Source organism: Lemur catta, unplaced genomic scaffold, assembly GCF_020740605.2.
Source record: "Lemur catta isolate mLemCat1 unplaced genomic scaffold, mLemCat1.pri scaffold_106_ctg1, whole genome shotgun sequence".
Lineage (NCBI taxonomy): Eukaryota > Metazoa > Chordata > Mammalia > Primates > Lemuridae > Lemur > Lemur catta.
In genome coordinates this window covers 1-23,861 of record NW_025423746.1, presented here as the reverse complement: position 1 = coordinate 23,861, position 23,861 = coordinate 1, and the positions used below count along the sequence as shown (strand labels likewise).

Here is a 23,861-nt window from a genome sequence, read left to right as displayed (position 1 = left end):
AAAAAGTAGACAGTATCAAGAAAGACAGCAAAAGAAATATATTTAAAAGAAATGGATAATATATTTGGGTCTGCATACTTTAAATGTTTTTTGTGTGTGTGTGTGATGGCATTTAAGGATTAAAGAGTATCATAGGTATTCACTAACTTACCACTTCTGTTATTTTTGTGCACATAAATAAAATTGACATTACTTTTTGCTCTCGCGGAGCATGTTCAATAATACCAATACCATTTTCCTTTTGTCCAGATGCTGGCTTTGTTGCTCCTTCCTATTTAAAAAAAAAAAAAATCCCAACTTCAGAAAACATTGCATTTATTCCCTCACTCACTCACTCAATTAGTCTATAAGACAATGAACGTTACTCTGTCTATCAAATCACAGGCACTATTCTGGCAGAAGCTGATAATATAAAAAAACGGTGGATTTTGCCCTAGATTCAAGAGGAGTTTGAGATGTATGAAAGAGAGATGGAAAAGAATAATTCACTGATTCTACAATTAAAGTGAATAAAGGACAGTAAGGGCACAAAGGAGAGAGCAGTGAGTTCTGCCTGGGAAGATCAGGAAATACTGCAAAGATATATGGCCACATTGTGAAAGATAGAAAAAGTGCTGAGAATGGGTGTGAAGCATTTCAAGACAGGGCAATGTGAGAAAAAGGATGAGTATTTGTAAAGTATATGAAAATGGTAGAATTAAATAATGAAATTCTATACAGAACTCAGAAATTTTGAAAATGAGAATAAGAGGAGGAAAAATACAGTTCAATTTTTTCAACTATACTTTTAAAAATTTGAAGAATGTGAGATATAATAGTACTAATATATGAAAATATTTATTTCTGGAATATTATCATAACATACACTTTTAAATTGAATAAAAAGATTTAATTCTAAAGTACCAATTCAAGATGCTGCAAGAAGACTATTTTTAAAATTAATCTTAAGTTCCATCTGGATCTCTCCCTTGACCCAGTAATCATTCAGCAAGAGATTGTTTAATTTCCATGACCTTGTGAAGCAGTGTTTCTGTTGGAATTGATCTCTAGTTTTATACCACTATGATCTGACAAGATACATGGTACAATTTCTATGTTTTTAAATTTGTTGAGGTCTGATTTGTGGCCTAGGATTTGATCAATTTTGGAGAAAGTTCCATGAGATGATGAGAAGAATGTATATTCAGCTTTATTTGGGTGGAATATTCTGTAGATGTGTGTTAGACCCATTCGTTCTAGAGCTTTGTCTAAGTCCATGATTTCTTTGCTTACTTTTTGTTTGGGAATCTGTCCAATTCAGTCAGTGGGGTACTGAAATCCCCTCCTAATATGGAATTACTGTTTATCATGCTATTTAGATCAAACAGGGTTTGCTTTATGTATCTGGGTGCTCCTGTGTTCGGTGCATAAATATTAAGAATTGTTAAGCTTTCTTGTTGGATTTTTCCTTTCACCATGATTTTGTGACCATCTTTGTCTTTCTTTAGTCTTGCTATTTTAAAATTTATGCTGTCTGAAATCAGAATCACCATGGCCTCTCTCTTTTGGTTTCCATTTGCTTGGAAGTTTGTTTTCCAGCCCTTGACTTTGGGTCTGAAAGTATCTTCAAACTTTACTACAAGGCTATAGTAACCAAAACACCATGGTATAGGCACAAGAACACAGATATAGAATTTTGGAGTAGGACAGAGATCCCAGACATAAAACCATCCTCATATTGTCATCAAATCTTCAACAAAGCAGACAAAAGCATACATATGGGAAAAGAATCTCTATTCAACAAGATGTGCTGGGAAAACTGGATGTCCATGTGCAGAAGATTTAAACTGCATCCCCACCTCTCACCTCTCACAAAAATCAACATACGATGGATAACGGACTCAAACCTGAGGCACGAAACCTTAAGAATTCTGGAAGAAAATGTTGGGAAGAGTCTTTTAGACATCCACCTTGGCAAAGAATTTATGAAGAAGACCCCCAAAGCAATCACAGCAGCAACAAAAATAAACAAATGGGACCTGATCAAATTACAAAGCTTCTGCACAGCCAAGGAAACTATCATTACAGCAAACAGACAAACTGCAGAATGGGAGAAAATATTTGCTTTCTACACATCTGATAAAGGGCTGATAACAAGAATCTATATAGAACTTAAGAAAATCAACAAGAAAAAATCAAATAGCCCCATCAATAAATGTACAAAGGACATGAACAGCAACTTTTCAAAAGAAGACAGATTAATGGCCACCAAACATATAAAAAAGTGCTCAACATCTCTAATCATTAGGGAAATGCAAATCAAAACTACAATGTGACATCACCTAACTCCAGTGAGAATGGCCTCTATTAAAAAGGCCCAAAATAACAAATGCTGGCATGGATACGAGAGATTGCGACACTCTTATACTGCTGGTGGGACTACAAATTAGTACAACCCATGTGGAAAGTAATTTGGAGATACCTCAAAGAGCTAAAAATAGAGATATCATTTGATCCCGCAATCCCACTACTAGGCATCTATCCAAAGGAAGAGAATAAAGACATTTGCAATCAAATGTTTATAGCAGCACAATTCACTTTTCCAAAGCTATGGAAACAACCCAAGTGCCCATCAATACATGAGTGGATTAATAAAATGATATATGTATACCGTGGAATAATACTCAACTACAAAAAAGAACAGTGATCTAGTACTTCTTATGTGATCCTAGATAGAGATTGAGACCATCCTTTTAAGTAAGGTATCAGAAGGATGAAAAAACATGCACCACATATACTCACTATCAAATTGGTACTAACTGATAAACACTAAGGTGCTCATAGGGTAGTAATACTCACTGGGTGCTGGTCAAGTTGGGGGGTGGAGGACTGAGGGGAGTAAACCCACAGTTAATGGAAATGGGGAACACTGTATGTGGGAAGGACACTCTTATAGCCCTAGCTAGGGTGAGGCAAACAATATTTCATGTAACCAAAATGTTTGCACCCCCAAAATATCCTGAATTAAAAAATTTAAAATAAAAAAAGGAATGACACTAAAAAAAATAAAATTAATCTTAAAATTTTAAACTGTAGAAGAGAAATGCTTATGTGATGCAGAATTATGATGTATTTCTAAGTACTATGATCATGTAAGAAAGAAACATAAAGCCCTCCATTAAATTTCACCTTGTTTTCTTACTCCCATGTAAGCAACATACTCATAGCTCTAATTTCCTATTTCCATCATATAGGACGGTAGTTAAAAATTGGACAGAGCATCTACTATAAAGAACATAAAGCTATGATTACCGGAATTGAAGATTTAAGAATCTTTAAATACATCTACAATTGTCAAACAGGCCCCAATATTCACATAAGGAGTGGAGAGAGGACTACAAAATCAAGTCTACAGGCTTTCTGAGTTTTGCAGATGAACAAATTTATGTGCAAGATATAACAACTATGAATACTAAACTTAATAAATCTTCCTGAGAATAATATAAAATGTTCCCAATGCTAGAAATATTTTTTAAAAGTAAACAACCATCTTCCAGAGATGAATGTGTATACTCTGTTGACAGTCACCCCTTCTTTATAATGCTATGACAATAAGTAGTTTATTCTAGGGAACAATAATCAATTATGATTGCATTCATGTGATGTATACATATGTGTGTCTGTTATATGTAGAAATTATTGGCACAAGATAAATCACATGTCCAGAAGTAAACAATTGTAGCATTTATTTCTTCAAGAGGGTTGCAGCTCAAAATTTATATTCTTATTTAATGAATACTGATTAAGAACCTCCCTTATATAACCTGAAATTTTAAAAAAGATCAAATAAAATGTTTATTCCTTTCTCTATTTTCAAACAGATCTAAAATGATTGTCAACATTATACCAAACAGTAATACAAATTATTTAAGTAAGTTATGGATATGCAAAAGATAAGTTATAAACCTTAAAGAAGAAATGAAAGAGTCAAAAATTAATAATTCATAATATCAGATATGGCCTGAAATATATTTCACTTGGCATTATCCAGGAACATAGGTTTTACTCGATTAAATATATTACTTTAATAATTTACTAGATTAAATGTATTACCTTAATAATTTTTTAAAAATGAGGATTCATTTTTTTCCTTTTTACATAGTTTTTATTTGAGCATAACAGATGTACAAATTTTGAAGGGACCTAAATTTTGATACATTTCTAGAATCTTATCAGTGTACTTGAGATATGCATCATGTTAAATAGTATCTGTTCTTTATGGCAGAATCATTTGAATTATTCTCTTATAGCTAGTTTTAAATGTACAATATATTAATTATAGCCACCCTTAACTTTTCGGTTTGTTTTTCATTAAAGCAATCTATAAGTTTTTAAAAGAATATCAGCCTCTTTTTCATTGCCTGTCTTTTCTTGATTTGCATGAAAACAATTTCTAACATACCTTACGATACAGAGTTCCCACTCTCATTTATCTCCACTATTTCTGTTATCTTTTCATAATAATTTGTGTGATCTTGACTCTCTTAATCAAACTTTGTATTTATCTTGCCCTTCTTCGCATGAATTCTTCCCCATCATCCCCCTCTTCATTTCCACATTTCTGAGCTGCTCTTTTGGGTTGCTTTCTAATTCTTTCCTTCTACAATTTCTAACCTAAGAATTGTTTACTCCCCTCAGCTTTTACAAATCTCAATCCTGTCCATCCTTCCTTTTGTTATTACATTTGTTTTCTATTATGGCCTTGAGGAGGTCCATTTCTTTACAGTATTTTTGTCAGCATTATGAGGATGGGGGAGGGGTACATAAATATATGGGGGAGAAAAGTTTTTCAAATAATAACTTACCTTTGTAAGACCACAGTTTTCCAATGACCCGGAGGAAGGTTTCCGCTGAGGCTCAGGTGGTGGAAAGGAAGGATTTAAAAAGCCCTGGACTTTGCCTGATGTTGTGGGAAAGCATTCAAACACATCTTCCTTTGGATGATCAGAAATCTTGTCCTCAAACACGTTTCCCTTACCTGTTCTCACAGTAGCATATTTTGCTTCTACTACAGTAAAAAGAAAGTAAATAATATATAAAGATATTTGTAATGAAGAATCAGTGGATAATACAAAAATAGGCAATCTTTAAAAAGCTTACAATATTTCCTGGATTGCTGAGAAGCAGTAGTTAAGTTGGTTAAGTTTGGTTCAGAAACATCCTAGAACAAAAAACAATAGCTTTAAGGATAACAAGTATCAAAGTGGTAAAATAATTATAATATTCACCATTACCATATGACCTAATGCAAAGAAAAGAGGTTTTGGAGTAGATTCAACCTCAATTCTGTCATTTACTAATTTACATCTTCTCATGGGGTGAAGATTATGAGAGATGGTACAGATGTCCTAAGAATGTTACTCCCTTTGCCCATAATTGATTATTCTACAAATGCTATAATATCCATTAGATTATATTCTTAGCCAAAATAGCCTGAGACAAAAATGGACCTAGTCAGCTTACAGGATTATTAAAGTAACTATCATTAAGATACTTAAATTAATCAATTTTGTGTTACATTGTGAAATGTGTTTGCATGATTTACATTTGGATTAACTATCTCTTGCCAGGGAAAATGGGAGAGTTTAGGTTTTAGTAATAACTTATTTTAATGGGTTGGCTTTGCAAATATTATCAATCACTTCTATTATGTTTGTCAAAATTCTAAAGATAAATTATTGTATAGATTCAGGTTCTCCCAAGAAAGACAGAAAACAATAATAAACCTTGTGGGGCAATCATTGAAGAATGAAAGCCACAAACAGCTACTCAGTAGAAAGCTTTCACTAAATACGATGACAATGAAGACAAAGAGGCACTGACAGGGTACACACTGAGGAAATGCATTCTGCAAGGAAATATTTAGATTGGGGAAAAGCATTTTTGCAAGGTGGAAGAGGAGGATGAAACAAACAAACAAAAAGAGACATGACCACTCCACCTAATATGTGATTAAACCATGGAAGAAAAGGAAAAATATTCTGTATGATAAGGTACATGGAGAAATATGAGAATAAAACAGAGACTTTAGTTTACAGTATATCCATGATAAAACTGATAATTGATTAATATTTACTCTACAATTTACTTTCCTATATTCTTCTATAGGAAAGAATTTAATTTAATTACCATAAAACAATAAATTATTGAAACATAATCATCTTCCACTATGTGGAAGCTGTGACACTATTGCTACAGAGATAAAAAAATCAGAAAAAGAAATATTCCATCTCTTTTGTACTTGGAGAAAAAATTGGTAATTAGAATTATAAAGATTAATGTATTGCTTAAAAAGACATTTTTTAATAGAACTTCGGTTGAAGATAAGGAACACTTAAGAAATTTTAATCTGAAATCCTAATCTAAACTTCTAGTTGGATGATACTAGAAAAGATAACATAGTTCTCTTTCCTACTTATGATATGTTGCTAATTTGTTCATTTTCATGAAATATTTTCTCATAATAACTCTCCTGAAGTTGTACAATCTAATTATTAAAGGGGAACATAAATTTAAATTATATTTTAAAAATTCAATAGATTTAATTATTAATTATACTATGGATATTGTTACTTTTAACATTCCATTGTAACCTTAATATTCTAACATTTCTTTGCACTAAAATTCATTTATCTATTCATTTATTCCCATTAAAATATATTAAAATGCTTTATACATGCCAGATTACATTCTTCATACTCTAACACACACACAAATATGTTTCCTAACCTGTAGTAACTCATAGTAATGCAGGAGTTATAAAATTATTATTTAAATAACTAGGAAAAACATGGAGTGGATATAGCTTAGATGGCTGACTAGAGATATCAGAAGCCAGATCATCTCAGAAAGAAGAGAAAGTTTCAGATGAAATCATAGCCCAGGTGTAATTCTGCAGGAAGAGTGCCAGAATCTGCCAGAGACACCAAGGAAAGAAGTCACAGGAAATAACAAGAAGGAACAAGATTTTAGAAGAAATGAACCCCCAGGGAATTAGTGGCCCCATGGAAAGGGTAGGTCAGTGTGTTTGATTTTCCTCCTTTCACACCTCTGGCAGTCCTAAGGCTCCAAACTATTGGGTAGACCCTGTAGCCTCATAAGCCCAGCACTGCTGCCCTTAGTGAACTGAGAGCTTCTTGACAATACAGCACCAGGCTTCTAGCCCACTGGTTATCACTCACGCTTACCACAGACCCAAGTTGAGGCAGCAGTTGTCATACTGCTTTTCCAGCTATTGTGTGCCTTTGCCCTGCCCAGGGGAATTCAGCATTTTACATTTCTTGACACTGGAACCCACACAAATATTCTCTAATACTCAGTCAGATTGCAGTAACCACAGGGCACTGGTAGGTCTTAGGGGAACTGTGTGATCCCAGAGCTTGGACATACAGGGTTGGCTCCCTTCAAGTAAAAAGAGAGTGCATCCCCTGCAGGGTACACCTTGGGAAAAAGAGGACCAGAGTGCCAGCTCTCCTCCATTCAGACTCTTCTCCCCTGACTCACAGCACTGGACCTGCTCTACAGAAAATGCTCAAAAGTGCTCTAAAAATCAGAGTACAGTCAATACTCTACAGTGTAAAAATAAGTAGAAGTTAAAACTCACAATTCTTACAAAATAGTAAATTAAGTGAGAATACAAAGCTACTGGTACAAATCAACAAGACTGAAACAGTATTTCACTAATCAATATTAACATTCAATGTAAACCTTCTAAATATCCCACTGAAACGTATCAATTCGTGGCATGGATAAAAAAAACAAAACCCAAAAATATCATGTCTCAAAAAAATACATTTAATTCATAAAGATTCTCACAGAATCAAAGTGAAGGTCTGGAAAAAACATTCGATGCAAATGGATATAAAAAGCAAGCAAGAGTAGTTAATCTTATACCAGGTAAAATAAACTCTAAAACAACAATAATGACAATACAAAGATGGTTATTATATAATGATTAAGAGAGCAATTCAATAAGAAGATTTAACAAAACTAAATATATATGTACTTAACACCAGAGCTCCCCAATTCATAAAACAAATGCTACTACAGCCAGGAAAAGAAATCAATAGGGGCATAATTATACTGGGGGACCCTAACACTCTACTGACAGAACTAGATAAATCACTGAGGCAGAAAATCAGCAAGGAAACAATGGATTTAAGATGGTAGAACACATACACCTAAGAGACATTTGCAGAATATTCTGCCAAAAAAACTGCAGAATGCACATTCTTCTCATCAGCACATGGAACATTCTCCAAGACAGAACTTATTCTAAACCACAAAACACATCTCAGAAAAGTTTTAAAAAATCAAGATCATATCATGTATTTATTGTCTCATACTACAGTGGAATAAAATGAGAAACAATTCCAAGAGGAACTCTCAAAATTGGACAAATATATAGAAATTAAACCACTTCCTGTGAAATGATCTTTGGGCCAAAGTTGAAAACACGACAGAAATGAAAAAATATTTTTCAATTGAATGACAATGGCAACAAAAGCTATAAAATTTTCTAAAATGCAGAAAAAGTAGTAACAAGAGGGAAGTTTATAAGAGCACAAAATATCTACATGAGAAAGACAACAAATTAATAACCAAATATCATACCGCAGGAAACTAGAAAAAATGAAAACAAACCAATGCCAAATCTAGCAGGAGACAAGAAATAACAAATAGCCAAGCAAAACTAAACAAAAGTAAAACCAAAAAGAAAATACAAAATGTCAATGAAATGCAAAATTCGTTCTTTGAAAAGATAAAACCATTGACAGACCATGAGCCAGATTAGCCAAGAAAAGAGATGATTCAAATAAACTCAATCCAAAATGGAAAAGGAGACGTATTTTAAAAGAAAATCTGAGATTACTACAAACACCTCTATGCACACCAACTAGAACATCTAGAGGAAGTGGACACATTTTTTTGGAAAAATGCAAAGTCCCCTGCTTGAATCAGGATAAAATAGAAATCCTGGATGAACCAATAATGAATAATAACATTGAGTCATTAACAAGAAAACTCCCATGGGAAAAAAAAAAAGCCTAGGGTGAGATGGATTCACAGGTATATTTTACCAGAGCTACAGAAAAGAACTTGTACTATCCTACAGAAATTGTGCTACAACAAGGAGGGAATCCTCCCTTACTCACCTGACAAAACCAATATCATCCTGATAACAGAGCCAGGTAAGGACACAACAACAAAAAAAGAAAACTATAGGCCAATGTCCTTGATGAAAATAGATTTAAAAATTCCTCAAAAACAAACAAACAAACAAGCAAAACCTAGCAAAAAACACTTCAACAATATAATTCACCATGATCAAGTGGGTTTCACCTGAGAGAGGCAAATGTGGTTCAACATACAAAAGTCCATAACTGTAATTCACCACATGAAAAGAATTAAAAACAAAACCAAAGCCTAATCTCAATACATGCAGAGAAAACATCCAACAAAATCCAATACCCCTTTCATGACAAAAACCCCCAAGACACTAGGCATAGGAAGAATATGCCTCAAAATAGTGAAAACCATATATAAAAAACTCACTGCCAACATCATACTGAATGGGGGACATCTGAAAGCATTCCCTTGAAGAATTGGAACGGACAAGGATGCCCACTTTCACCACTTCAATTTAACACACCACTGGAAGTCCTAGCCAGAACAATGAGGAAAAAGAGAGATAAAGTGCATACAAATTAGAAAAAATTGAAGTCGAACTATCCTTGTTGGTTGAGAATATGATCTTATACAAAGAAAAACATAAAGACACCTCCAAGACATTCCTGAAATAGATAAATAAATTCAGTAAAGTCTCAGGTTACAAATTCCATGTATACACATCACTAGCATTTCTATGCATTAACAACAAACAAGGTAAGAATAATATCAGCAACTCAATCTCATTTATAACAGCTTCCAAATAAACAAATAAATAAATAAATAATCTGGGAATATACTTAACCAAGATTGTGAATCATCTCCACAAGAAGAACTACAAAATACTACTTTAAAAATGTCCTAGATGATACAAAAAATTGGGAAAGTATCTCAGGATTATGGATTAGAAGAATAAATGTTGTGAACATGGCCACATTGACAAAGTAATCTACGGATGCAATGCAATTTATACCAAAACACCCATGTCACTTTTTTCACAGAATTAGAAAAAACAAACCAAAAAAATCATATGATACCAGAAAAGAGTACGACGAACAGCGAAAGCAATGTTAAGGAAAAAAGAAATCAGGTGGCATCGCATTACATGATGTTAATTTACACTATAAGGCAATATTAACCAATAAATCACACTACTAAAATAAAAGTAGATACATACACCAATAAAACAAAATAGAGAACCCAGGAATAAAGCCAAATACCTACAACCAACTGATCATTCACCAAGCAGACAAAACCATAGACTAGAAAAAGGAAACCCTATTCAATAAATAGTGCTAGGAAAATTGGATATTCCTATACAGAAGAAGGAAACTTGATTTCAATCTCTCACCATATACAAGAATTAAATCAAAATGGATTTAAGACTTAAATGTAAGACCTGAAACCATAAAAAAAAATTTAGAAAAAAAATACTAGAAAAAACTATCCTCAAAATAGGGTTAGGTAAAGAATTCATGTCTATGACCCAAAAAGCAAATACAATACAATCAAAAATAAGTAAATTGAAATTAAGTTAACTAAAATGCTTTTACATAGCAAAAGATGTAATCAACAGGGTAAACAACCTACAGAATGTATGCACAAGCTCCGTATCTGAAAAAGGCCTAATACCCAGAATCTATAAATAACTCAAATCAACACGAAAAAAGAAAAAAAACCATCAAAAGTAGGCAAAATAAATGAACATTTTTCCAAAGGAAAGAAACAAATGACTAATAAACATATGAAAACACATCACTATTCATTGTACATCACTATTCATTAGAGAAATGCAAATCCAAACCACAATGCGATACCACCTTACCCTTGTCAGAATAGTTGTTATTAAAAAGTCAAAACCAATAGATGCTAGTGGGGATGTGGTGAAAAGAAGAGGCTTATACACTTTTGGTAGGAGAATAAATTACAACAATCTCTATGGAAACTATATGGAGATTTCTCAAAGAACTAAAAGTAGACATACCAAAAGAAAAAGAAAGTCATATTATAAAAAGGACATCTGTAGGAGATCTGAGAAGAGCAAGATGACCAAATAGAAACCTGCAGCAATCATCCCTCCACATGAACACCAAATTCAACAACTAGACACGCAAGGAAGCACCTTCAGGGAAACCAAAAATCATGTGAGTGATCTCAGTACCAGGTTTCACATTCAATCAATGAAAGAGGCATTGACTGGGGCAGTAAAAAGCCTTGCACACTATCCCTCCTCCATCCGCAGGCAATGCCACACCAGCACATCAAGCAAAGAGAATACATTTCCCTGAGTCAGAGAGAATGAAGTGATTGTGGGACTTTGTATTGAATTTCAGAGGAACATAGCACAGGTCAGAATGCTGCCAGTGCCCACAGAGGGAGCATTTGGACCCACCCAGCCAAAGAGAAATTCTCTGTCCTGAAACCTTAGTTCTGACTACGTCCATCAACTGGCTGAGAAAAAGCAGCCTGGGGCCTGAAATAAATTCGTAAGGCAGTGATTTCACAAAGGACACCATCCTTGGGTAGTTCCCGTGCCTGTGCTGGCTCCGATCCAGTGGGCTTGAGGTACACATGACCCAGAGATACACTAATGGTGGTGGCCAAGACAGTGCTTATGTCACCCTTCCCACAAACCCTGGCAGTGCAGCTCAGGGAGAGTCTTCTTTCATTTGGGGAAAGGAAAGGAAAAAATTCAGAAGACTTTGTTTTGCAACTTGCATGCCAACAGCAAAATAAAGTACATAGCAGACTCCCAAGGCCCTGGATTTAACAACATAGTCCATGAATTACACTCCTAGAATCACCTTGAGCCCGAAAGATACACTCTGCTATTAAAGGAAAGACCCAGTCCTGGCAGGATTCACAACTTGCTGACTAAAGAGCCCTTGGGCTAGCATAAACATCAGGGGGAGCCAGGCAACAGTCACCATGGGCTTTTGTTGAGATTGGCTGGGGTCCAGTGTGACCTAAGCAAAGTCTTAGCTATGATGACCATGAGGGAGTGCCCACATTGCTCCTCCCCCAACTCCACCAACTCAGCACACAGAGTGAGGAAAGAGAATGACAAATTTTCCTCATAATCCAGGAAATTCTCCTATATCATTCCCAACTCCACCAAGCCAGTACTACAAGGATTTAGCAATCGTCATATAATTACTGGACGTGGGGTTCCCCCTGTGCTGATTCACCTGTAGTAACCAACAAGTTACTTAACAACACTCAATTTCCTTTGAATATCTGGAAAGCCTTCCCAAGAAGCTCATGTTAAATGGAGCCCAGATCAAGAAGTTTAAAATAAATAACTGCAAGATGGTGAACCAGAGGCACCACTAGCCAGAGCATCTCTGTAAGAAGGAGGAGCTTTAGATGAAAGAGAAAGAACAAACAGACAAACGAACACAGATTGAGTGACAGTCTAAAGGAAGGGTTTCTGAACCTACAGGAGACTCCACAGGAAGAGGCTGCAAAACACAACTGGAAGGAGAAAGGCATCAGTGGGGATTAACCCATTAGAGGCTTGGAAACCTACAAGAAGGGTAGGTGGAGGAGGAGTTAACATCCCCCTCCCTCACATCTCAGACTGTCGGTGGGCTCCAGAGCTGCTGGAGCATCCTTCTGCCCACCTAAGCCCAGAGAATGTTGCCACCAGTGAGCAAGGAGCTCCTTAAAAACAGGAAACCAGGCTCCCAGCCTCCCAGGACACCTCCCGCCCTTCTGGGAGTCAGCTATTCTCCAAGAAATACAGGTTCCAAGCAGGATCCTTGCAAGACATTTGGAAATAATAGAGATAGAGACAAAGTGTAGTTTAAAATGATGGGGGAGGCAGAGGTCCTCCAGCATTCCCGTGAGCCAGGAGTCACTGAGTGAAATCCTGCATCAGTATTTATTGGTACAACAATTAGCTGTTAGCGGTTACAGATATATGTGTACAGATCATTCATTTAGGTTTAAAGGCTCCCCAAAGGTTTCAAGAGATCCTTTAATTAATTCTATCTACGTGAGCAAATGGTTACAAAATTTTTCTAAGATAAACTTCTTAAGCACTAAGTTAAGAATAGACCTAGCTGAGTATACAAGTTAAAGATAAAATTACCAATTAGCAATAAAGCTAAAACAGAAATATACAGACCATGTATTTCTTTATCTAGTTTGTCATTAACTGAGACATGTGGTCCAGAGTGAAGCAGGAACTGTCCATGAGGCTAATTAGCTTTAGCTACAGGTGCCTGCTGGGCTGGCATCCTTTGATCACTTCCTTAACCTGTGACCCTATGCCGAGCTCCGCCTTACACAAGCTCCAGGTGCTGGCCTGCAGGCCTCGAGACAAGCATAGCCTTGCAGTCACCCCTGGTCAGTGGAATGCCTCCCCTGTTGCTAAGCAGCTTCTGGAATGTGAACTAATATGCTCAGTTTCCTTCAAGCAAAGCCCTGAAAAACTCTTGAAACTTTCCATGTCTCTTAATTCTGTATTCCAACAACACCCCACAGATCTGAGCTGGACAGTAGGTGTCATATTTCTTGTCTACCACCAGACACCTTTGTCCTCCCTAGGGGGCTTCAACCCCTCAGGTTCCATATTACTCACTCTCACATAGACATTGCTCAACTTTGTCCCAGACTACAGGAGCCACAGGGGCCCTGTGGGTCCCAGGTGATCTGCATGAATCTGATACCCCATCATTCTGGACAGACTGCCTCCTGGAGAGAGGGCTGGAGATGACCAGAGTGGATTTTCCTCCAGCCAAACTCTTCTTCTCTCCTTTCCCTCCCCAACCCATCGCTGCCAAGAGAAACAAATGGGCGACCACATGGAGGCCTCTATAGGAAACAGGGTTCACACTTTTCCTTATTGGTCCTGCAGTGGAGAGAGGGGTAACACAGACCATGAGCTCCCTGTCTGCTAGCCATCCCTGGTGATATTTCCCCAGCAACTCCAGTAAAGCATGGAACTACCAAAGGTGGGGGGACAGAGAATCAGCTTCGGTACCCCATGGATGACTTGGGAACGGCATCCACATCCCTGGTATAGTCAAGAACTGGATCCCAGGGATGGGCCCACACACCAGATCATGTATGCCCAGGTCTCAATCGTATTGCCCGGAGGCACAGAAGAAATATTTGTGAATAAGTGTCATGAAATGTGGGTGCCTGCAGGGACAAAGAGGAGAGTGCAGTGGGGGTCCTAGATGTAGTGTGCTCTAAGGGCACCCCTTCTTACATGGGAGGACCGCACTTCCAGCTGAGGCCAGGATCCTGGGAAGGGAACATCCTGGCTTGCACAACAGTTGTAGGGGACCTTGGCTGGTTTGAGGGCCTAATGGCAGAGGCCTGGGAGAAACCATGTAATAAAGGAGGGTGGAAAGGAGTGAGGCATGCTCTAGACTGCCAGATTGAGGGACTCAGATAGCCCTGCCTCCTCACACAGACTTTCTGGTTGAATGGGGCCACTTGAGCCCCTCCCTGGCAGCTTTGTCCAGAGGTAGGGAGCAGATCTTCAACCCTTGTTAATAGCATTTTTCATCTTGATGGCAAGTTCACCACCCAAGCTAAACATGCCCACCCTCACTCCCCCACCCACAACTGCTGCGGTGGAAAGTAAGGGCACACTTGGAAGTCCCAGGGTTCATCCAACCACTGGGGGCATGAGAGTGCTTTTCTTGAGGGACTAGACCTGGTCACATGACCCCCCCAAAAAGCATTGCAGCTTGTTCCTTCTGGCAAGCACCACCTACTAACAGTGAAGTCAATTTGTACATCTTTTTACTGCATTTACTGACTCATCATATGGGCTGTAATTGATGCTCACCTCCAAGCACCACCTACTGGTTCAGAGAATAAACTGGGCATGTCATTCTCTAAACAAAAGAAAATCCAAAAGTAAGAAGCAATATCTGCTCCAGATGAGAAGGAATATGAGACAGAACTCCAGAAATATGAAGAATCAAAGCAAAAGAACACCCCCAAAAGGGAACACCACATCTCTGGCAATGGGTAACAACCAAAACCAGAATATTGAAATGACACATAAAGAATTTTGAACGTGGATTATAAGGAAGCTCAACGAAATACAAGATAACAAGGAAACCCAACACAAAGAAAGGACCAAAACAATGCAAAAAATGAATAAAAAAAACACCAAAGAGACTGAAATATTAAAGAAAAAAATCAAACACAATTTCTGGAAATGAAAAAATCATTCAAGGAATTACCAAACACAGTGGAAGACCTTAAGAATAGGTTAGATCAGGCAGAGGAAAGATTCTCAGTACTTGAAGACAACACTTTTTAATTGAACAAGTCAGTCAAGAGATGGAGCAGATAAGCAAGAGGAACAAGCAAAGCCTACAAGAAATATGGGATTCTGTAAAAGGCCTAACATAAGAGTCATAGGAGTCCTTGGGGAGAAAGCCAAAGTAGCTGACTAGAGAAAAAGCTTGCTGGACCATCCCAGCAGAACAGTTGAGGATTGGACTGAGAGCAGAGAGTGATTACCGCTTGGAAGTAGACTTCGGGGATAGATACCACTGGAGTCCAGGAACACCACCAAGAAGAACTGAGTTACTGAGAGAGGAAGATAGAAGGGAGTTATTGGCATGTCCTGGAGCCCAGGGAAATGGTAAGGGTTTTCTTTTCCCCTCCCCCACCCAGAGGCCTCAGGGCAGCAACGAGATGCAGGGTTCTCATCCAATAGGGGAGTGCCAGAAGAGACAAGGCAGTTGGCATCTCTGCATGCAGATGCCATCTCCTCTGCACTCCCCGACTCCTGGCATCACAGGAAGTAATTTTGGCTCAAGCAACTCCTAGCCATGAGGCTGCACCCACACCATAGTAACCACCAAACCACCTTGTACTGAGTGACTTGGTTCCACACAACAACACACTCCCAGCTGAGCCTGCCTTGAGCCAGAGAAGCACACTCCCAGACCCCATTCCAAGCTCAGCCTGCCTGGGTCAGCAGAGCTGCCACCAGGGCTCAGAGAGGCAGACAGACAGGTGCCACTCCAAACTTCAGAGTGGTGCAGGAAGTCCACAGCCCCTTCCCCAAACCATAGCAGCCCTGGAGTTCTCTGTGCTCAGTAACATGCTTCAGTGCCAGGGGCACTTTTCCACCCACAGCCCTCAGTTTGTGATCTTGCTGCCTACAGGTGCTTGGTGTGTTCAGCTGCTAATTGTGCAGACAGAAGGGCAGGGGCCATGGGGGAGAGATCCAGTTCTAAGTTCAGGTGGCAAGTGAGAACCCATGCCCATTGGGAGGGTGTGGAGGAGCACAAGAGAGCAGGGTTCTATGGGTGAGCCCCATGCCCCCTTCCCCACTGAGAAGTGCCATATTGGAGTTGGCTGTGCCATTGGGATGCAATTTGCATAAGTACTGGTTCCTATGGAAACCAAATGCCTTGAGTGCCACAGGCTGAATCAGAGCAACCGTCCCTATCCCCACTCACTTTAATAGAGAGTTAAGCTTGAACCAAAATTTCCTTTAGCTGCCATTATTCTCCCAGTGGGAGCATCACTTTAGTGGTGACTTTGGGGGGTAGAGAGGCCCACCCACCTTGCATTGGGGTCTAGTGGCACAAAAGCAGTGTACAATTGGAGATCCCCCTATCTATCAGTGATGTGCAGAGACACATGCCAACAGGCCAGATACACAAACTGTGGGGAAGCTTGAGAGCCCACCTTGGGTGGAGAGGAAACAAAAGCGGACCGATCAGAGGGAAAAGTGACCAGGTTTGTAGATAAGAATGGAAAATCTGGCCAGAGGCCTCAGCAATCACATGAGTAGGCACCTGCCATCAGGAGCAGCCCTCTAATCTTCCAGAGACAACTCTCAACTCTGTATCAGTGGCTCCCCCTAATGGCCAGATAAGCAAACTCTGAGCCCCATGGAAGCCCACACAACCAGGCTATTGCACCCCAGCTGTGATCCATCTTGCTCCTCCCCCTACTTAAGGAGGGAGCAGGGTCCAAGCAACACCTGGAAGCTAACGGCCCCTCCCAAAGCTTAAGGCATTCGTATACCCCACCTGGTGGACCAGAGCCTACCATGGGCACAAAGGATTACCTCAGTAACTGGCTCCTCCACACAAACTAAAAGCAATGACAGCAGGAACAACCCCATAGCTAAACACAGTTCCTTCCATCTCAAGCTAGTAAGGAGCAGTGGATTCGTACCCACAAGTACAGTCCACAAGCTTGAATCTTAATCTGGGGGACCGAACTCCCTACACTCCATTGGGAAGAGGTGAAGAGGAAGATAACAGGTCAGAGGTAACACAAGGGTTTCATCAAACTTATGTAGAATGGTTTTCTCTGACCAATTTTCTATTATAAAGTCATATGTAAACCACTGCTAAATTTTAAGAGAATATACTATACAAAAGGAGATTCAGAGTAGTAAAATTAATTTCACAAGAAACCACTTTACCTTGGTATCGACACTGCTTAAATCATCAATAGTCGGGTAGGTGGACATCCTTTAGAGAAAAAATATACAACAAAAATAAATGAGGTTATCGCCTTAAAATAAAAACATCTACAGGGTTCTATCTAGGTGCACTCACCCAGAAAAAATAAAACAACATGAAAGGTCAGCTATCTAGATATTAAATGATGTTTCTTGATATAATTATTAGTAAAATTTGGTCTCTGTTTTAAGAAATATTCTAGTTACTTACTTCTGTCTCCACCTCTCACAGTCTATGAAGTAGTCAATGAAGACTTACTTTTAGCTTCATAAGAGATATCGACCGCCAATATATTAGCAAATCCCGAGTATAATATGTCTTCACAAATTGTCTGTTAACTTAGTGACTGACATGACTCTTCTTACCTGAACTGGAAGAAACCTGATAACCTGAAACAAGGTAGAAAAATATGCTGTCCCTTCTCCATTACATGTCTCTGTTTCAAAGACTAATCTGTATAACTCAGAAAATCGGGAGGCTTGCTTCTTCAGGAAGGAAAGCACCTAAGAAGGCCCTATATCTCCCCTTTCCTCTAAAACCATACAGGGAGTTCCAGGAAACATCTGAAATGTTTGAAAGACAAATGTACAAAAGTAAAAAAAAATTATATGTTGTTATTGGGGATATTCTTCCAAGAAAAAGTACAAAATTAAAAATTATATTACCCGATTATTTTGCCCATACAGGTCATTCCTTATTCAGGTCTATATAAACTAGCAAGCCTTTAAAAACCTTCATAGACACTCAGATACTCAAGGAGAGAGACTACTGGAAAAGGAGAATCCTGGTAGTCATACTTCTATTTCCCAAAGTACTATCTAAGTACCTTCTTATGGGCTCCTGATTCCAGGTCCTTCTTCTGGAGGACTCCATGGCAGTCTTCAAACTTTTAATCTTCAGTCTAATACAGCACAGGTTCCTGAAAAATAGGCTCAAATGACCAAGAGCAGAAATCCTCTATTTCCCTCATCCTGATAAGCAGGCTAAACGAGTCTCAGTCATCCTCTCCCAGGATAGGCACATTACCAGCTACCCCAGCTCCATGACTGATTTCCCGGCAAATCTTACCCCGTCTCTACTCTACATGTACATGGGAAAGACATCAGTGAACTGGGAAAAAGGACAGAGGTGAAGGGACACGTGCCATGGGCCACAGACCTATGTAATTCAGCAACCGCTAGCCCCCTAGTACTCAAGGGGCTGTAAGCCACCCCTGTGTAGGTTGGAGTGGAAGTAGATGATACCACATTCCTATCTGCTACAGAGACTCTTCCCAGTGGCTCAAATTCTTTTAACATCTTTTGACAGAAATTTCAAGTTTGCCAGTTCCTCCAATTAAACAAACAAAAACACAGCAACCTGTTCAGAACTCCCTCAAACCCTCTATTTTAATGTGCCTTTCTAGATAAATCCCAACATCCTTTCTCATTCATTCATATGATTTCTCTTTATCACACTTGTCAGAAGCCCCAATATTCTGATCTGTTTTCTTAAACCTGTATTTCTCTCCAACCCAGCATTGTTCTTCTTCAAAATTGGCCTTCCAATGCTAATTCCACTCTTATCCACTGCCACTGGGTTCAGCAGCTAATTTCATTCTTATTCTCTTCCATTGGGTTCCCTAGATCTACTCTCCATTTCTATTATTAAAACACTCACCTACAAGATGATGAAAAAGGAACAGTACTGGGCTTGAATGAAGAAACATGAGTTCAAATCTCATTTCTGCCTCTGACTATATCCAAATAAATCACTTAAATATCTTGGGTTTCAATCCTTTGTTATTTACCAAAGTAAAAAGTTTCAGGTATGCTATCTAAACAACTACTTGACCAGGATGTTAAACACAGATTAAAGTACCAGAGGACATTTTTATTAGTCCCTAAGATTCCTTAAAATCATGAATTTCTATGTGCTTTGCATTCTCTGTTTAGAAAAGTAGGGAATATTTAACAGGAAAAAAAAAAATAAAAAACCAAGAAATGCAAAGTAGAAAGTAAAAAAATATTAAGACAAAATTATAGAAAATCTTGGGAGAAAAAAAGATTCTAGGAAAAAAAAAAAACACGTTCATGGGATTAGGCAAGGATACCAGCCTAATGGGAAAACTAAACTGGTAAGTCATTAAGTAGAAAAATCAATTAGAAAGAACTTCTAAATAGCTGATAAATAATTAACATAACATAGCGTATATGTAGATAACCTTCACTTAAAGTAAAACAATTCCTCTCTAGGACTTGCCTGGTCTTGCTTATGTAAAACCTATCGTCCTACAACCACAGTGAAGTGAGATCCGCCCTAAAACCTTTGATGTTAAAAGGAAGGACCACTGTCATTCTCAAATACATCAGGACATGCTCTTGGAATAACCAGATTTCTAAGAAGAACTCTTGATGAGAATTAATATATAACTAAATCTGACTTTCTAAATTGATCTAATTTGTACCTGTACCTTGATGCAATACTGCACAGGTTTCTCTTGATCTATGCTAAAGGACAAGCAAACACATTTGGGAGCCAGTCAGGCTGATAATCAAACTATGGGATCATGGAGCAATTAATTAACTTCTTGGAACCACAGTTACTTAATCAGTAAAAAGTAATAGCATGGATTCTTTGAGAAGCAGTTGTGATGACTATAGAAGATATGAAATGTTAAGCACATAATGTGGTCTGCAGCCCAGAATAGAACACTGAAAAGTTAGGTTATTTTCTCTGCATTCCCTTAGTTATCATACAATTTTTTTAAATCTGCAAAATCCTACCTGATTGTAGAGTCTTCAGAAATTCCATCCACTATTAAAAAAAAAAGCAAAGTATTTTTAAATCAACAACAGACAAATATAGAATATTAAAAGCATACAAGAGCATGGTGTTATGTGCCTATAAGTTCAGCTACTCGAGAGGCTGGGGCAAGAGGATCCTTTGAAGGGTTCGGAAATAAGACCAGCCTGAGTGACACAGCAAGGCTCCACCTTCACAAAACATAAATAATTAATGCACACTTTTGTATATGTTTTAGATTTTGGACCAAAATAAGAAAAAGACTCATGCTTTGTTACAAAGGATTCTTTTGGGGTCATACCTGAGGACTATATTAGTATTAATATTATTGATACTATTGGTAGGCAATCAATACATTAGTAACAGTTGCCTCCCCTCCTTTGATTTATCAAATGCAAGGGAGACTGGAATTTTTCAAAATTTGATACCTACAGGTGAACCGCTGTGTACAATCATCATAATCCCAACTGAAACCTACCACAGTGACAGAAAATGGTCTCACTAGCAGAGTCAGTATTGTAAGAAGACAGTGTCAAACTTAAACAGCATGATTTCTGGACTAACAGACTGGGAGATGTAATCACAGAGTATACAGCAGTCCCCCTTGCTGCTATATGTTCTCACACCACAACAGCAATTATCAACACAAAGGACTTCTTTGACCAAATGTGGTGGTGGTTCAGGGGCTCCCCATAAACAATAAAGCAATTCATTCTGCTGGAGACGCCTGTTGAGAGTCCTCCAATCCAGTTCCATCACTATCTTCAGATCCCACAGGTTGGGGCTCAGTTCCCAAGGCTGGCTTTTCCCCACACCAGTAGCAAATGTGGGCCTCCAGAACTTCTGAATGATCAGATTCAAGTCCAGGTTCCTGTAATACCCTCTTTGGGTTCCACTAATTTGTCAGAATGGCTCACAGAACTCAGGCAAACATGTTGCAAAAGATATGGATGAAGAGATGCATATGATAAGGTATGGGGGAAGGGGTAGAGCAATTCCATACCCTCCTGGGGCACCACCCTAGAACAGCTTCCACATATTCAGCTATCTGGAAGCTCTCTGAACTCACTCCTTGGCTATTTATGAAAGCTTCATTACAGAGATACGACAAATTAAATCATGGGCCATTGAAGATCACATTATCTTCAGCCCCACTCTCCTCCCTGGAGGTTGGAGGTAGGGTGGAAGTCCCAGCTCCCTAATCATGCCTTGGTCTGTGATGACCAGCCTCCATCCTGCAGCTACCTGGTGGCTGCCAGCCATCAGTCAATCCTTCACACACAAAAAGATAATCACTTTGGAGAGTACAAAAATTTTAGGAGTTGTATGCCAGGAAACCAAATCAAAGACCACATATATATTTCATAATATCACATCCCCTGTTTTAAGTGCCTGCATTGCCATAGTAACTTATGCACAAATATCTGTTAAACATTCATTAACAGTAAAAAAAAAAAAAGTAAACAGCATTGCAACTTAATATGGATCATGCAACTAAAACAACTACCATGTTATGCTATATCATTATATTATCTGCTATTAAATAAAATTTTAAAACCACTAAAAATTAAGTTGGGGTGTAACTGCTGTGCAGAACAGATTTTATACAGCAAGGATGAGACTGCCATCCTTAGAAAGGCCTGCTTGCAAGGCTGGCTCATGGCTGGGATCCAGGACATTGGCTTTGAGAGGATTCCCACCATTCCCTAAGTGAAAAGAGCGGCACACTGTGCCTAAAAACTCTTCATAAAAACAATGTGACTTACTCTGAAGAGCGGCTTTCCTTCTGGGAGTCTGGAAAACACTAAAAAGACTCTATATGAATATCCATTAAATTCAACATTTATAGAAAAGTGTTCATCTTCCTTGGTGAACTGCTGCTCTTCTCTATGCATATGCCATATGGTTTGTAAAACAAAATGTTACTGGAGCACAGTCATGCCCATCTGCTTACATATTTTCTATGACTACTTTCACACTACAATGGCAGGGTTGAGTAGATGTGAAAGCGATAACACAGCCTTAAATATTTAATACTAGATCCTTTAGAGACAAAGCTTGCCCATGCCTGATTTAGACCATATACAAAATGCCCTAAAACTGAAATCCCACCTTAAGACTCCCCTGCTCAATATTCTTCAATGAATCACTACAACAAACTTTAATGGCTCCCTACCCAGTAGCCATTCCTTCTTGTCTCTTGCTGGAGAAACACAATTCTATTTCAATATTTATCATCTTAATACCCCTCCCTGGCTCCAAAAAGAGAAATAATTATTCTAAGCTAATCACAGTAATTACATCTGTTTCCCAGTGACTGATTTAAAAATGAGCATATGGTGTGACCCACCTGATAAAATGTTACAGGGAGACCACTGCATCCTTCCCACTTTTCTCCCGAGTTACAAAAAACATATGAAGAAAAGCAGCCCTTCCCACCTTTAGATACTATCTTGTAAGAACATTGTGTTTGGAACTGGTGCTAATGAGCCAACCAGGAAAGGAGCCATAAGCACAACAGTGCCAAGAGCATCCTTGAAAGAGGGACAACAAAGTGGATCCTGGTGGCATTACTGAACCACCAAAACAACTTGGTTCCTATTGTTTCAGCCTCTGTTCCTTAGGTCATCCATTATTTGCAGCCAAATGCATTCAACCTGAGAAATTTCCCATGGCCAAAAAAATAAGATCTCTCCATTTCTACTTTTTAGTGTGGAAGCATTAAAAAGTCTTCCACAATCTTGTCTTAGCTAAGTGTTCATCTCATTCCCAAGCATTACAATTTTATGCTTTTTGCATAAGGAAAACTGAACTGCTCACACACCCTGCAAAGTTCACTCATGCATCTCAGATTTTGCACTTGCTGATCCTTCTGCCAAACATGCAATCTTGTCAGCTGTTCCTTCTGCCAAGCATCATTCTTCTGTCGCTCTACCTGGCATGCTTACCTGACATGTTACCCAATTTTTTAAAGCATGAATTCCTTGCCGTGGACTTAAACTGTCTGGCACATATGTAACATGGTAAGTACATTAGAAATGGTAGTTATGAGCTCACAGAGGGCATCAGACACATAGTAAGCACTGAATAAAGTAATAAATAATAAAAATGACAATAAAAATATAAAGCTTCTGAGTGTATTTCTTAGACATTTATATTTGGTAACATAACAAAAATGCTTATTGCCTAAAAGACTCTTGAGCGTTATTTGTCAACTGGTCAAGAAAATAAATGAATGAAAATGATTTTTGACAATTCTGTTGAAAAACCACAGACATTACTTCCTAGGACAGCTCTATTTTATTATGAGAACCCTAAGGACTGAAACTACATCTATCATTGTCTACTGCAACTTGCAAAACCTAACTTATAAAGGCTCTTTCATAAAGACGTACTAAATTAAAGGTG

General features: G+C 38.3%; 1 protein-coding gene across 1 annotated transcript; it reads right to left on the bottom strand.

Moving 5' to 3' along the window:
* Nucleotides 1-39: 39 nt before the first annotated feature.
* On the bottom strand, nt 40-22,252 carry LOC123629262 (ankyrin repeat domain-containing protein 26-like). Its single transcript, XM_045539098.1, has 7 exons — nt 22,220-22,252; nt 20,435-20,465; nt 18,496-18,588; nt 17,630-17,678; nt 5,140-5,200; nt 4,845-5,047; nt 40-271 (listed from the first exon to the last, which is right to left on the bottom strand). Coding segments are annotated over exons 1-7 (567 nt in total). The 5' UTR covers nt 22,221-22,252; the 3' UTR covers nt 40-142.
* Between the last annotated feature and the right edge of the window lie 1,609 nt (nt 22,253-23,861).

What these genes read in the sequence shown, in the direction of transcription:
- LOC123629262 (XM_045539098.1), bottom strand. An exon ending in TCTGAAGACTCTACAATCAG is followed by an intron (nt 18,589 to 20,434) that starts GTAGGATTTTGC and finishes CCTATTTTTCAG; the next exon opens with GAACCTGTGCTGTATTAGAC. An exon ending in TCAGCAATCCAGGAAATATT is followed by an intron (nt 5,048 to 5,139) that starts GTAAGCTTTTTA and finishes TTTTTACTGTAG; the next exon opens with TAGAAGCAAAATATGCTACT.